General features: G+C 43.9%; 1 protein-coding gene across 4 annotated transcripts in view; it reads right to left on the bottom strand.

The window, feature by feature from the left end:
• The window catches only part of TRAPPC8 (trafficking protein particle complex 8), a 431358-nt gene that overhangs the window by 181658 nt on the left and 233230 nt on the right, over positions 1-16470 (bottom strand). For all 4 annotated transcript variants that reach the window (XM_029591182.1, XM_029591181.1, XM_029591183.1 and 1 more), the window contains 2 exons: positions 5775-5849; positions 3518-3644 (listed from right to left, as the gene is read on the bottom strand). In XM_029591182.1, the coding sequence (XP_029447042.1) occupies positions 3518-3644; positions 5775-5849 (202 nt within the window). The remainder of the gene's footprint in view (positions 1-3517; positions 3645-5774; positions 5850-16470) is intronic.

A 16470-nucleotide genomic window follows, 5' to 3' on the forward strand; every position in this document is an offset into this window, starting at 1 on the left:
GCAGTTTCAGAGGGTAAGGCACTTAGGTTTATTCGTTATAGGCGCAATCAGCACGTCTGTATGCTCTAACAGGCAACTAAGAAGTGTGTGTCCAGCTGTATTTGTGCTGCAAATATTAGGCGTCCAAATTTAGGCCTACTCTATGAGTGCCCAAAAAACTGAGCTCCCACAAAGGCCGCTCAGGTTATGCATGTAGGTAAGCGTGTGCGAATATACGCTCTAACAGATGCCCCTATACTGGACCCCCAAACAGGCGCCCAACTAATGTCCAACTAGGCACACAAACTGGGCGCACAGCTGGACACACTCACAGAAACCAACGGAACTGTAGAGGGCAGCCTAATGCGCAGGAAAGCGTGTGAAATGCCGCAGTGGCCTACCATGCAGCAAACAAGGAAAACCTGAGAGTGGGGCCTAGCCAAAAACGGCTGCTCAACCCACCAGGCTGCCCAAGGTCTCCAAGCTCTTCCCGGGGCAGGAACAAACTTTGGATCAGTACACCAAGCATGGACACCAAAGGGAAGAGGAATCCCTATAAAAACCCCTTCTCTGTTTTTTTTTTTTTTTTTAATTTATTCTTCTTTACCTGAGTTCAGCCCATCCCAGCTGAGTACAGAGTCAATCTCCAGCTGCAGGGGAAGAGGGCATATACCTTCACCACTTCACCTGCATCTGCTTGCCTTTCAGCTGTTTTCGTTTTTTGTTTTTTTTTACAGCCAAATCTATGCCAGCTGAAAACCAGTTACTGGACCAAGGAACTCATCTGAGGGAGGGATCCAATATATTTCAGCTCAGGAATTTTCAATTGAGGGAGGGACAATATGGTATCAACACTGGAGAGGATGAATTAATTTTTCTTCTTTTCTCCTTCTAAAAACTTTAAGCAATCCCCAGTAGAGATGCATGTCTGCTATCTGTTGGAGACTAAGAATACTGGCAAGCTATTGTCACTACAGGGTATGTACCGTGATGTCAGCTTTGCTCAGTCTCCATCTGCTGGTAGCTGTGCATAAACCACTTGTTCTGCATCCACCTGTCTAAACGCTAAGAAACTACTCATATCGAGGGACAGCATCTATCCTCTTGTCCTCTGGAAAAATTAACCACTGAATGTTGTTACAGTGACCCTTTTATTGTGAAATTAAAATGTCTCAGTTATGTCAAAACAGGTTCTCTGTATGACTCCTGCAAACAATCTTTACACAACCAAAATCCTTGGCTATATCTATAAACTCTCAATGCTATTCATACAATGGAAATGTACACGTTGAAAGGTTATAAACAATACAACATAACCTAGTTAATTCATAACTAGTATGCCTAGGCATATAGAAAAAATAGAAGAGGTTCCCATACATTAATATTGCTGCCAAAAGAACCCTAAAAAGGGAAATTATACGATAAATACAAATTATATTTCAAATTAAGTTTTTAAATTGTAACCTTCACCAATGTTTTTAATCTTTTAGAAAAATTTTGTACAAAATATCTCCTAGCTAAAAACGACTCATATCTTATACAGATCAATACAAATGACTACCATGAGATAATGTACTTCACATACATACCACACACAATCCATTCATTCATATAAAACCTACTCCAATTGAACTAATGTAAGGTGCAATCCGCCCAATAATTCTTTCACAAAGATTACATAATACAGATCTTGAAAAAATACAGAAAAAACCATCAGCAAAAGTCCATCTTATCAATTCTTTGCATGAAAACTGTTATAATCAGCTCAGCTCGAGAACAATGTACAATCTTCAAATAGATAAGGACCCAGCATCCAGAAGTACAAACTTCTTAGTGAATAGCTGGCTCCAAATGACTTCAAAATGAATGCCAAAAAAAGAACTCCAATGGGTAAAGTAGACATCAGTTCTACAGCGAGCAACAATGCCCAGACGATGATCAAGATAATTCTGTTAACCAGGTTTCAACATAGATCCCACTGCAGGCAGAACATCTACACAATGATCAAATTATTAGCCCAACATATTTTGCCACAAAGGCTTCTTCAGGGGCATTATAAAAATTAAACAAAGTCCCCGTGGTTGAATCAGTTTAATACAGAAGAGTAGAGAGATTAAAATAGCTGCCTACTCCATAAGAACACCAAATAGAGCCAACTAATCACTAACAGGCTGATACAGAAAGAAACGCGGGAGCCCACTCTCCTGGCGCGCGCATAGGCCAGTGTCCTGGGTGCACGATCCAGTAAAGAAAAATATGCTAATTAGGGCCCGCGGTAAAAGGAGCAGCAGCTGTCAGCGGGTTTGACAGCCGATGTTCAATTTTTCCGGCATCAGTTCTCGAGCCCGCTGACAGCTACAGGTTTGGAAACCGGATGCCGGCAAAATTGAGCATCCGGTTTTCAACCCACAAGCCGCGGGCCAATTTAAAAAATTTTTTTTATTTTTAATTATTTTTTACTTTTAGGACCTCTGACTTAGTATCGGCCCATAAAAAACTCTATGGTTTCAAAAGTTTGTACTTCTGGATGCTGGGTTCTTATCTATTTGAAGACTGTACATTGTTCTCGAGCTTAACTGATTACAACAAAGTTTTCATGCAAAGAATTGATAAGATGGACTTTTGCTGATGGTTTTTGCTTTATTTTTTTGCTGTATTTTCTCAAGATCTGTATTATAAGTCTTTGTGAAAGAATTATTGTTTATTATTCCTAGGTGAGTTGCACCACATATTAGTTCAACTGGAGTAGGTTTTGTATGTGTGAATGGGTTATGTGTGGTATGTATGTGAAGTACATTATTTATCTTGTGGTGGTCATTTTTATTGAACTATATAAGATATGAGTCTTTTTTAGCTAGGACATATTTTGTACAAAATTTTTCTAAAAATGATTAAAAACATTAAGGTTACAATTACATTAAAAACAGTTGAAATATAGTATTTTGTATTTATACCATACAATTTCCCTTTTTAGGGTTGTTTTTTTTTTAATGCCTAGGCAAATGACATTTAAATGGAAAATCTTAAGATGTATGCAACATGTCTAAAAAATGTATCAAACATATGGACTAACCAGGTCTAGCTGAATCAACACATGAGTTTATTATACATTTTTATGAAAAATATATTTTATGTCAAAGGCAGAAATATGTTTAAGGGACATGCTACCTCACTTGAGCATGATGTTTGAGAAAAAATATTCTGTATATAAGTATTTTAAATATAATCAGATTCTGAGGAAAGCTCTCTTCTGCTATATAAATGGGATCTCCTAAACTGCCACGCTTAAATTTGTAATACATTAAATTAAAAGAAACAAGTACCGTGAGTTTTAAAATGGCAATAAACTCCTTCATAACTGACCATATAGATCACGTGGTCAGACTGTGGCATGCAACAGTAAAAATGTTGGATAATACTACTTAAATAATACAAATAATCTTTTGAAGAAATCTACAGCAAAATTTAGAGTACTCTGTAATTAAGGTAATTGCCAATTTTAATTTTCTGGCCCACTGGCACTCCATTGAAGTCTTACCTGCTTGCAGTCCAGTATTAGAGCCAATACCGTCTAGAGCTGTGGTATTCTGAACAGTGCCAAGATTGTAAACAACTCCAAGAATATGTAGCTCCCCTGTTTGATGGGGAAAGAGCTTTAATCTTGCCTGTGGAAAAATGTTAAATCATTTTTTAGGTGCATTTCACTAGAGCAAGAGCACCTATTTTTGAGGGTGCTGCCGGCCTGTCTGTGCACGCATATGTATGTTCCAAGGGGCCTTTCCCGTGGGCAGATTTCACTGAAATTTGGTGGAAGTGTGACTCGCAGACACATTATTTACCGTATTTCCACGACAATAACCCGCCCACGTATATAACCCGCCCACACACATAACCCGCAGGTTTTCAAGATTTATGAAAAAAAGTTTTAATATACCCCGCCTCCTCATATAACCCGCAATTCAAAAAAAAAATAAATTTTTAAATACCTGTCGGAGGGCCGCGTGGGTCCAGGCGGGCGGCGGGAGCCGGGTGGTCGCGTGTTAAATCTAGGCCGCGGGCGGGTGGGCGCTTGTTCCAGGCGGGGGCGGGTGGACGCGCGTTAGTTCGAGACGGCCGGCGGGTGGTCGCGTGTTAAATCTAGGCCGGGTCGCACAGGCGCGCATTCATTCACTGCCGGTGGGGGCAGCCCCCACCGGCAGTGAATGAATGCGCGCCGAAAGCAGCTTGTTCCAGGCGGCGGTGGCGGGTGGACGCGCGTTAGTTCGAGGCGGGTGGTCGCGTGTTAAATCTAGGCCGGGTCGCTCAAGGCAATCTAGGCCGGGTCGCTCAAGGCAATCTAGGCCGGGTCGCTCAAGGCAGTCACATGCCGTGACGTCACGGCATGTGACTGCCTTGAGCATCGAATCGCAGGGGTCGCATTCATTCATCCAGGCGGAGGAGCCGGCTGCTTTCGCCGCTACTGCCTTGAGCGCCGAAAGCAGCCGGCAGCGGCAGCTGAAAGCAGCCGGCTCCTCCGCCTGGATGAATGAATTCATTCACTGCCGGTGGGGGCTGCCCCAGCCCCCACCGGCAGTGAATGAATGCGACCCCTGCGATTCGATGCTCAAGGCAGTCACATGCCGTGACGTCACGGCATGTGACTGCCTTGAGCGACCCGGCCTAGATTGCCTTGAGCGACCCGGCCTAGATTTAACACGCGACCACCCGCCTCGAACTAACGCGCGTCCACCCGCCACCGCCGCCTGGAACAAGCTGCTTTCGGCGCGCATTCATTCACTGCCGGTGGGGGCTGCCCCCACCGGCAGTGAATGAATGCGCGCCTGTGCGACCCGGCCTAGATTTAACACGCGACCACCCGCCGGCCGTCTCGAACTAACGCGCGTCCACCCGCCCCCGCCGCCGCCTGGAACAAGCGCCCACCCGCCTGCGGCCTAGATTTAACACGCGACCAATCAGGAAGCGGCCGGGCGCAGGGATAGGACGGACTCCTCTCAGCTGCAGCCTATTCAGAGTCGGGAAACTTTATTGGTTGTAAAATTTTTTCTGGATAACCCGCCCACGTTTATACCCCGCGGGGGGCATGCGGGGTAGGTAAAAACGCACATTACCCGCGGGTTATATGCGTGGAAATACGGTACTCATGTCAAATTTCAGCAACATCCATCAAGTGCAAGAAGCCTCTGAGGAATCCAAAGTCTGAGATCAGCAGTAATTTCTGAACAGCAGTGAAACCCAAGCAGACGCAGCCAAAATGTGTCTTCTGTGTCTTACGTTATTAGTGTACACGATTATTATATGTTATTGCTCTAAACATTTTAGATTCAGAAAAACCTGAACAAAAATTTAAATATCAGACCTAATCAGGCTCAGGCTGATATTGGCCAAGCTATTTGATGGATTATATGAAATGCATTGATGGTCTGGGTGTTTCTGGAGTCTCCCTTTGCCTTTTCTTTCAAAGTTAAAGAGAACCATTTTTCTTGTGAATGAAGCTTTATTCTGTACAGGTGTCTGAATTTGTAAAATCTGAGATCTGAATTAAGAAAAGGGCTTATAAGCAAATAAGTTCCAAGAAAGAAGAATCAGCAATAAATATTAGGAAAGTCTTCTCAGACTGTAAAGCAGAATCATTTTCAATTTTAGATATTTCTGTTATCTACAAACCTTTACTCCTATTTTTCATTTTCAGCTACATGTTAACAAATTTTAATTTGCTATCTTATAGCTATGATATAAATAAAGTACAAGGTCTTGCCTGCCCCCCAAAATAAAACAAAACCCTTTATGTTACTTACCATTTTGGTCTCTTCACTATTAATTAAGAACTCACTTATTACTTCAGTTCCAATCATATCATTTCCACAGGTTCCCTGTAAAGAACAGTGGGAAGGAGAGAAATAAACACTTTCCTAAAATAAACATTTCTACTTCTTCATACCAATTCATATTGTTTAAAGATATCAGATGTCAACCTTGAATTATAGAGAAATAACTTAAATATTGTCCTTTTCAGGGTATACAATGCTGTATTTTAGTAACCAGGACACATCCAGGCCCCATACCCTTGGGTCATACTATCAATAAACACCCAGAAATATGTATTCAATTGGAAATAATGCCACAGCTTTAATAATGAACTCTAAAAATAGGTCTAGCTTGTAACCTCAAGCCTTTGCATAACAAATTAACTATGATAAGAGGAGAATCATATGCAGAATCATGGTCTTCAGGGACGATATAGATGCAGGCCTTCTTGACAGCCTGTCCCGTGCCAGCAAGGCTTTCCACCTTCCATCCTGTAATATGGCTAAATTAGGAATGGCTGGTCTACTGCCAAATCATGGGCTGCCTCCCAGGCAACAGAAATCTACAGCCATTCAAGAGGGTCTTGCTGGATATAACAGTGCTTCAAATCATACATTCCCCTCCTCCTCTCATCCTTAAGGCTCACATACCCCATCTGACTGCAACAATGACACAACCAAAATAACATAATACACAGATTATAAAAATGTTCAACTGACTCGAACTTAATCATCTCATGTGATATACCAAATACAAAATTAACCATCTAACCCTTTCAAATCACTGGTAAATTGGTAAATCTGGTGCAGAAAATAAGGCGCAGGACAACATTGCACAGGCACCCATGCAGATGGATCAGAGTCATACCCTAACCGGGGAAACTGACATCTAGGCCCAGCATTCATAAGCCATACAATTAAACACCCAGAGACAAATATTTGAAAGGAAATAAGACCACAGCTTTAACACTAGTAATCCTGACAATACATTTAACCTGTGTATATGAACCTTTGCATAAAAAAACCTATAATAAAACAAAAGGATTGCTTGCCTGGCCCACCCCAAGTAAACAGGGTTATGGACTTCAGAAAGGATGTAGGTCTGGTCCTTCTGGACAGCTTGACCTGTGCAAACAAAGTTGTCTGCCCTCCATCCTGTAACAGAGCTGAATTAGGAATCACAGGTCTACCAAACTATGGGCTGCCGCTCATGCCACACAGACTCCTCCTGCTACTCAAGAGGGTCTTGTTAGATATAAAAGTGCCTCGAGGGGGCGCTCTAGCGCTGAGATCAAGCTGGCCGCCTAGACGTGCATCTCCGCTCCAAGTCTTCCAATAAAAAAGGAATTTTCGCTTCCTTTCTCCTTTCAGCGCGTTCTTTTTTGCTACTACGGCTTTCTAACTACCTCTGGAGTCGATGGCTGCTAGCAAAACCGGGAAAATCGAAGCGGCTTTCGCGGCGGCGACTGGAACCAAAAGGACAAAGGCTGACCCTCCTTCACCAGGCAAGGCCCCGCCGTCCAAAGTAATGGCGTCTGCAGACGTAGTTCTTACTGAACTGCGGCAACTAAAAGATTTAATTAATATTAACATCGACGCTACTAACGCCATTAGGGGAGAAGTGCAAGCGGTCTCTACCCAGCTAGAATCATATCGCTCCCGGCTGGACGATGTGGAAACACAAGTTTCCTCATTACTATTAACAACGGCGTCCATACCCCAGCTTACAAAGGATATGGAGCGTTTGCAAAGCAGTTTTGAAGATCTATCCAACCAGAATCGCCGAAATAACATTCGAATACTTGGCGTTGCAGAGGGAGAAGAAGGAAATGATATTACTGGATTTCTTACCAAAATGCTTACCTCCAGTCTCGACCTTGTCTTTCAGCAGCCCCTAGAAATTGAACGGGCTCACAGAGTGCCCTCCAGGCCTATTCATAATTCCAAATATCCGCGGCCCATTATTTTTAAACTGCTGCGTCATCCGCAAGTCTTACAAATCCTGGCGGCCGCTAGGGCTCAAGCGCCCGTGCAACATCATGGCCATACTGTGCTCTTTGTTCCGGACTTAGCTAAAGATTCTGCGGTGAGACGCAAGGCCTTTCTCGCCTTGCGCCCGCGCTTACAGTGTATTGGAGCTAAATATGGCCTGTTATACCCAGCGCAAATGCGGGTTACTCATCTCAATCACACGAAAATATACCAACAGCCTCAGGAGCTGGAAGATTTTCTTCTATCATTGGGAAATGAGCAAACTATGATTACTTGAACTGTTACCACTACATGTCTTTTTGGTATACGAAGAACGCGACTCTGTATTCTTCATACAAAGGAAGATGGGAGATTGTCTGCTGTTAATCCCCATCTAAGTTTTTCCTTCCTGAATGGAATCACTTTTTGTTTTGTCAGTGAGCGGAGCTGACCGTTTGGCCTGGTCAGTGATCCACCTAGACACCCATCACAGGTCTCCTTATCGAGACTTCCAAGCATAGCACTCTGGTGCTTGCACGCTCTGATATCTTTCGTTTCTCCTTCTTGCTTTCTTTTTTCTCCTTTTTGGTCTTCCTTCCCTTTCTCTATCTTACTCTCATTCTCCTTTGCTCTTTCTCTTATTTCTTCCTTTCCTCAGTCTTTCTCTTTCTCTAGCTCGAGTGTTCCTACGAGGATATTTTATATTTGGGCTAATTTATCCCGCTATTCTATGAATCATGACCAATACCATATCCTCATTTACTGTGGTATCTCTGAACGTACAAGGTCTTTCCCACCCTATTAAACGGAAGAAGATTCTTACCTACCTAAACTCATTACATGCGGACATTGCCATGTTGCAAGAAACTCGTCTGACTCATGCTGAATCTCTTAAGTTGAAACGGCACTGGGTCGGTCAAGTGTTTTTTAGCTCTGCAGTTCATAAAAAGAGGGGCACTGCGATCCTCATCAATAAACGGCTAGATGCAACAATCGTCCAGCAATCTGCGGACCCTGATGGTCGATGGAACTTCGTTCAGGTATCGATCAACAAGGATTTATATGCTATCCTCAATCTTTATGCTCCGAACCAAGACGATCCTGCCTTTTTTCAGGATGTATTCACCCACCTTCTGACAACTGAATCCAACCCGACAATTCTAGGTGGAGACTTTAATCAAACGCTTGACCCGTATATTGATAGAAAATCTTCTGCACGCCTGTCTATCTCCAAATCATGTAAAGCTCTCAGGAGTCTCATTTCTTCATTTGGACTGTCTGACCCTTGGCGCCTGTTTCATCCAGGCGAAAGGGAATACACTTTTTTTTCAGCTCCCCACTCCTCTTATTCTCGTATTGATTTTTTTTTAACCTCTAATCGTCTCACCCCACGGATTATCTCCACTGACATTGCCCCTATTTTGGTTTCCGACCATGCAGCTATAATCCTTCAATGTGAATTGCAAACACCAATAGTTTTGGACAGATTATGGAGATTCAATTCCTCGTTACTCTCGGACCCAGATTTCATCACCTACATTCGGACTAATACTGCTGAGTATTTCTCTAACAATGCCACTCCTGATGTTTCGATATCCTCGCTTTGGGAGGCTTACAAAGCTACGATTAGAGGAGCCATCATCAGCTATTCAGCTCATCAACGTAAAGCTAATCAGGCTGAAATACATCGTCTCCAAAGCTCGGTTACCTCCTTGGAATCCGAACATATTAAATGCCCGACCAGTGCCTCCTTAGCAGCTGTCATTAAAGCGAAATTCCAATACAACCAATTACTCAGTACCTCTGTACGTTTACACACTTTTCATGCTAATGCTACTTACTATGCGGAGAATAACAAATGTGGTCATCTACTGGCATCTTATCTAAAGAAAAGGGAGGAGAAGAAACGCATCACTAAGATCACATCTGCCTCCAAACAGGTTCTCACACAGGACGTGGACATTCTCCAAACCTTTCGTGATTTCTATGAGCAGCTGTAGATATAAAAGTGCCTCAACTATAGATTCCTCTCCCCCCTCTCATCCTTAAAGGTTTAGTGGACCCTTCCCCAAACAAGCTACAGCTTGAAAGCTCATATACAACATTTCCCTTCCTCCCTTCTCAAGGAATTGTTTTGGCTAAACATTTCTTTAGTGCATTGAAAAATAAGTCCTGAACGAGGTCAGACAAGCGAACACTGTATGCATAGAATAAATACACAGTCCACGGATGCTCAACCATGTCTAAATGTGGAACCCTTCCCCTTCCATGGCAGGTTATAAATTTGCCGACTAGCTGATTAATTTTGGCCATTTCTGCATCAGAGGAGAAAACAGGTTCCATCAGCATCAAGGAACAATTTCAGACCAGATGATATGGATTCTGGGCAACCAAGAAGGAAGGAGCACAATGTTGTTACTAATGTCCACCATCTGCTGCCTGGATAAATCGCCCAGGTTGCTACCACCCAGATGAACTGCCAATATATACAGGTACATATTGGCAGTTGCCTGCCAAGTGAATGCCTGTCCCAAGTGAATGCTGAAGTGGTCAGACTTTGCACACCGCTCATCACAGAATATGTACAAATATCCCATGATCTAGACTGTTCAACGTTGCCAGCTAGCCCCTCTGAAAAGAGAGGAAGAACAATTTAATTAATCAGCAGCCCAGGTAAGCCATCCACTTACCTCACATAAGAAGTGCAAGCTGAGGAGTGCCAGCAACTAGTACTGACTGACAGGCACAGAACTACTGCACTGGAAGCAGTTCCAGTTCTAAAGGAGTGAGTGTCATAACTGCAAGTCTGCAGCCCAAAGACTCAAACTGTCCACTTAAGAAAAGCAGTAAATTGAAATCAGCGGAGAGACATCTGTGTATACCAGGAACTGCCCCTTACCCACAAGCTCTCTCGACAAAATTTCTTAGATTAGACATTAGGCATATGACAAAGCTAAGGACCTCAATTAGCATGATAATCTGTCCCCACCTAGCTGATCCACTATGGACAGCTGTATGTACAAGAGTAATTTATTCCCCGACAAGGACACATTTGCAGCTAACAGGCCACACCTGTCTTCCTTGTTGCTGTAAGAAGCTCTCCTACCTCTAAAATGGCACAAAAATGCTATTCAGAAGGTATCTTAGAAGAGAGCTACCTTAAACTTAGAGGAGGTTACTGATATGAAACACTGTGGGTGACAGGTCTACAGGTGTCCAAACATAAGCTGGTTTCCTGAATCCACCCAACCTTGACTCTTTTCACCGTAAAACCCAAGGAAGAATTGAGACAGCCCAGAGTCATAAGAACATAAGATATACCATACTGGGACAGACCCAGTATGGAGTGCCCATTACCCTGTCTCTAACAGTGGCCAATCCAAGTCACAAGTACCAGGCAAGTACTCAAACATTAAACAGATCCCATGCTACTAATGCCGGCAATAAGTAGTGACTATTCCCTATTAATAGCAGTTTACTGACTTCTCCGGGAACTTATCCAAACCTTTTTTACACCCAGCTACACTAGCTGCCTTAACGACATCCTCTGGCAACGAATTCCAGAGCTTAATTGTGTGTTGAGTGAACACATTTTCTCCAGTGTTTTAAATGTGCTACTTGCTAACTTTATAGTGCGCACCCTAGTCCTTTTATTACCTGAGACAATAACTGTTTTACATTTACCCGATCACGTCCTTTCATGATTTTGTAGACCTCTTATATCCCCGCTCAGCAGTATCTTTAGTCTGTCCTCATAGGGGAGCCATTCATGCCCTATATCATTTTGGTCACCCTTCTCTGTACTTTTTCCAGTACAACCTCATCTTTTTTGAGATGTGGTGACCAGAATTGCACACAGTATATTCAAGGTATGGTCTAACCATTAAATGATACAAAGGCATTATGACATCCTCAGTTTTATTTGCTATTCCCTTCCTAATAATTTCTAGCATTTTATTTGCTTTTTTGATCACCACAGCACACTGAGCTGACAATTTCAATGTAATAACTATGATGCCCAGATCTTTTTCCTGGGTGGTAACTCCTAAAATGGAAACTAACGTCGTGTAGCTAGAGCATGGGTTATTTTTTCCTATGTGCATCACCTTGCACCCGTCCATGTTGTCCAGTCTCGCAAGGCCTCCTGCAATTTATCACAATCCGATTGTGATTTAACTACTCTGAATAATTGTGTCATCTGCAAATTTGAACATCTCACTTGTCTTACCTCTTTCCAGATAATTTAAAAGTATATTAAAAAGCACTGGTCCAAGTACAGATCTCTGAGGCACTCCATTGTTTAACTCTTTCTAATGTGAAAACAGACCATTGAATCCTTCTATTTCCTGTCTTTTAACCAGTTTGCACTGCACAAAAGGACAATCTACCGCCCTCACTAAATCCATGTCGGTTCCTAACTGGTCTGAATTCGAAAATGTTTCTATTTTAGAAATTGAGTTTATCATTAAAACTAAATCCCGCATCACATCCATTGGATCTAATTCCCACTTCAAGCTTAAAATTATTGGCTGAAACATTGTGAGACCAAATGCTAAGTTAATTAACCTATCATTAGCGCAAGGTAATATACCATCTTCTCTTAAATGCGTAGTAAGACCTGTATTAAAAAAGAAAATGCTGACTCTCAAGGTTTAGAAAACCATAGACCTATCTCTAATCTCCCAATTATTTCAAAGATCCTTGAAAAGACTGTTTCAAACGCAATTATCAGAGCATCTTGACTCTAATGACATTTTAAACCCATCTCAATTTGGATTTCGCAAATACCACAATACTGAATCTCTCCTACTTGCTTTATCTGATACTGTACTGAGAGGTTTGGTACTGGCCAATCCTACTTGATCTTTCAGCAGCTTTCGATACAATCAATCATCAGATACTACTACAGCGATTAGTCGATATAGGGCTAAATGAAAATTGGTTCTTACCTGCTAATTTTCGTTCCTGTAATACCACAGATCAGTCTAGAGAAGTGAGTTGTGTATCCCTACCAGCAGATGGAGTCAGAGAGCAAAACTTTGGGCACTGCCATATATACTAGAGTGCCACCTGCAGTCCCTCAGTATTGACCTGTACCCAAGCCCAAATGCACAAAACTAATATAACTAACGGGCAAAAGGATAACCCAACCAAAGAGAACACCTCTTCGCCCTCCGAAATTCTATCAACCAAAGTAACTGCTAGAGCTAGAAAAAGCTGCTCCATCAACCATATTTGCAAAAAATGGAGCTCCGTGTAAACCACAGAAAAAAAATACAGTAAGGCAGTCTTTCGGGAGCTGAAGAAAGGTGTGGGCCTCTGGACTAATTTGTGGAATTACAGGAACGAAAATTAGCAGGTAAGAACCAATTTTCATTTCCTGAACATACCCAGATCAGTCCAGAGAAGTGGGATGTACCCAATCCACCCTATACTGGTCGGGAACCCGAAAGACCTGCACACAGGACACTCTCACCGAAGGACGATTCCTCAGGAACCTTAACGTCCAGTCGATAATGCTTAGTGAAACTGTGAAGCGAAGACCACACCACCGCCCGACAGATTTCCTGAGGCGACAGCAACTGACACACATGGACGAATGGTCTCCTATTCCCTCGAACGATGGACTCAAGCTCTCCCAGGTTAAAGCACCTTAAGCTTTAACCCATATTCTTTTCGTATTATGCTACAACTACTTGCCTTACCTTTCTTCCAGCTTTTTAAGCTTCCAAGTTTTCACTCCTTGTTAAATGTAACTTTGCCTTATTCTCCTCCATTGGTTTTTACTTTATTTATTGCTCTTGTTATTTCCTTGTTCTATGTAAACCGATCCGATATGGTTATTACTATGTAGGTCGGTATAAAAAAGTGTTAAATAAATAAATAAATTCTGCCCAGGAAGTAGCCTGGGCCCTGGTGGAATGAGCTCGAAGGCCCAAAGGAACTTGACGTCCTCGGGCTATTTATGACGAACCAATGGCCTCTTGATCCAACGAGAGATGGTCACTTTAGATGCCATGTCCCCCTTTTTTTGGATCACCAAAAAGAATGAACAAATGATCAGAACATCGAAAGTCATTGGTAACTTCCAGGTATTGCAATAAGACGCGTCACACGTCCAAAAGATGAAGATCTCTGCCTTGAGACGACTCCCGAGACCACTGAGGGAACCCCGTAAGTTCCACCATCTGATTGATGTGAAAGGCTGATATAACCTTCGGAACGAAGGAGAGGACTGTGCGCAAGGACACCCTATCGTCATAAATCCGAAGAAAGGGATCCCTACACGATAACGCCTGTAACTCTGAAATCTGACGAGCCAAACAAATGGCCACCAAAACGACAGTCTTCAAAGTTAGATCTTTCAGCGAAGCACTGCAGAGAGGCTCAAAGGGAGAACCACAAAGCACGCGCAGCACGAGATTCAAACTCCACTCTGGGCACACAGACCGGATGGGAGGCCGCAAATGTTTAATGCCCTGGAGAAACCGCACAATATCCGGGTGCACTGCAAGCGAACTGCTGTTAAACTTTCCAATCAAGGTACCCAGAGCCGCCACTTGCATCCGGAGGGAATTGAACACTAACCCCTTAGCGAGCCCCTGTTGTAAAAATTCCAGAACCTGTGGAACATCCACAACTAACGGATCGAAGGAACGCTGGTGACACCACGACTCAAACAGCCTCCAGACTCTAACATAGGCCATAGAGGTGGCTGGGCGTCTTGCCTGCAGAAGCGTGGAAATGACCTGATCGGAATAACCCTTCAAGCGTAAATGTCACCTCTCAAAAGCCAAGCTGCGAGAGAGAAGTGATCCTCCCATCCGAAAATATGGGACCCTGCCGAAGCAGACGCGGCAGATAAGCCAACTGTAAGAGGCCCTCTAGAGCCATGCGAACCGGATCCACAAACCACGGGCGATGCGGCCACTCTGGCGCTACCAGTACCACGCTGCCTGGATGGAGTTCTATGCGACGGAGGAGCCGACCGATTAGCGGCCACGGAGGAAAGGCATAAAGAAGAATTCCCGTAAGCCAGGGGCACACCAGAGCATCGAGACCCACCAAGCCATGCTCCCAGCGTCGGCTGAAGAAGCGTTCCATCTTCGCACTGACCCGCTTTGCCATGAGATCCAACTGCGGTATGCCCCACCTGGCGCAAATTAGGTTCCAGGCTTCGGGAGAGAGTTCCCACTCTCCTGGATCAAGTAGTTGTCGGCTGAGATAGTCTGCCTGCACGTTCTCTACTCCCGTGAGATGCGAGGAGGCAATTCCCCCCGAGGTGACCTTCTGCCCAGGCAACAGAAATTGTGCTTCGAGCGCTACCGCAGGACTTCTTGTCCCGCCCTGCCGGTTGATGTAAGCCACCGCTGTCGCGTTGTCAGAGAACACGTGAACCATTCTGTCCCGGATCCAGGGTAGGAATGCTTGCAAGGCCAACCAAACCATTCTTGTCTCGAGTCGCTTGATGGACCAGGAGGCCTCCCGTTGGTTACCAGACACCTTGGGCCGATTTGTCCGCACACACCGCTTTCCAACTGGATAGGCTTGCATCGGTGGAGATTATCAGCCAATTCGGAATTTCCAAATCCACCCCCCATTACAGATTGTCACGCGAAAGCCACCACAACAGACTGGCTCTGGACTCTGGAAGGAGTGGCATTGGCAAGTGGAACTGTTCGGACACTGGACTCCATCACGACAAAAGCACACACTGTAACAGTCGTAAGTGCGTGAATGCCCACGGAACCAAAGCCAAGGTGGAAGCCATGGACCCCAGAACTTTGTGGTGATGCCATACTGTGGGATTCTTCCTTCGAAGAAGAGACTGGATCCGGAACTGTAGCTTTGTCACTCGGTCCGCCACCAGAAACACCTGCTGTGGAAGGTATCGAACCGAGCTCCCAAGTAAATCAGCTCTTGAGTGTGTTCCAAGTGGCTCTTCTGAACATTCATGACTCACCCGAGCAACTGTAAGGTAATCATTACCACGTGAACCGATCTCTCGCAATCCTCCCGTGACTGCGTGAATCAGCCAGTCGTCCAGGTAAGGGTGGACTAAAATTCCCTCTTTGCGAAGGAAGGCCGCTACTACCACCATCACCCTTGGTGAACGTTCGAGGAGCGGTCACAAGACCAAACGGAAGGGCCTGAAATTGGAAGTGGTGCCCCAAGTCATGTCCCCTAATGATAACAACATGCTAGCCATCAATACTAACACACCTCTAGTAAACAAGTGAGAGACCTTGGAGCCTGCCTAGACTCCAGAATGAACTTTAAAAAATTCATCAACACCACCACCAAAGAAGGCTTTTACAAACTACAGGTATTAAAACAGTTAAGACCTCTCCTTCACTTTCATGACTACCGTTCGGTCCTTCAAGCCATACTATTCTCAAAGATAGACTATTGTAATGCGCTGTTACTTGGTCTCCTGGCCTCTTCTACCAAACCTCTTCAAATGCTGCAAAACGCTGCAGCCAGGATCCTCACAAACTCCTGCCGCATGGACCACATCACTCCGATTCTAAAAATACTTCACTGGCTACCCATTCGCTACAGAATTCTCTTCAAGACACTTACTATTATCCACAAAACCTTATTTCAAGAATCCTCGCTCCAACTTACCATACCCCTCAAACCACACTCCTCTGCAAGACCCACCAGATCTGCATATAAAAATTCCCTCCAGGTTCCCCCCCAAAAATCCGTTTTT

This window comes from Rhinatrema bivittatum, chromosome 2 (genome assembly GCF_901001135.1).
Source record: "Rhinatrema bivittatum chromosome 2, aRhiBiv1.1, whole genome shotgun sequence".
Taxonomy (NCBI): Eukaryota; Metazoa; Chordata; class Amphibia; order Gymnophiona; family Rhinatrematidae; genus Rhinatrema; species Rhinatrema bivittatum.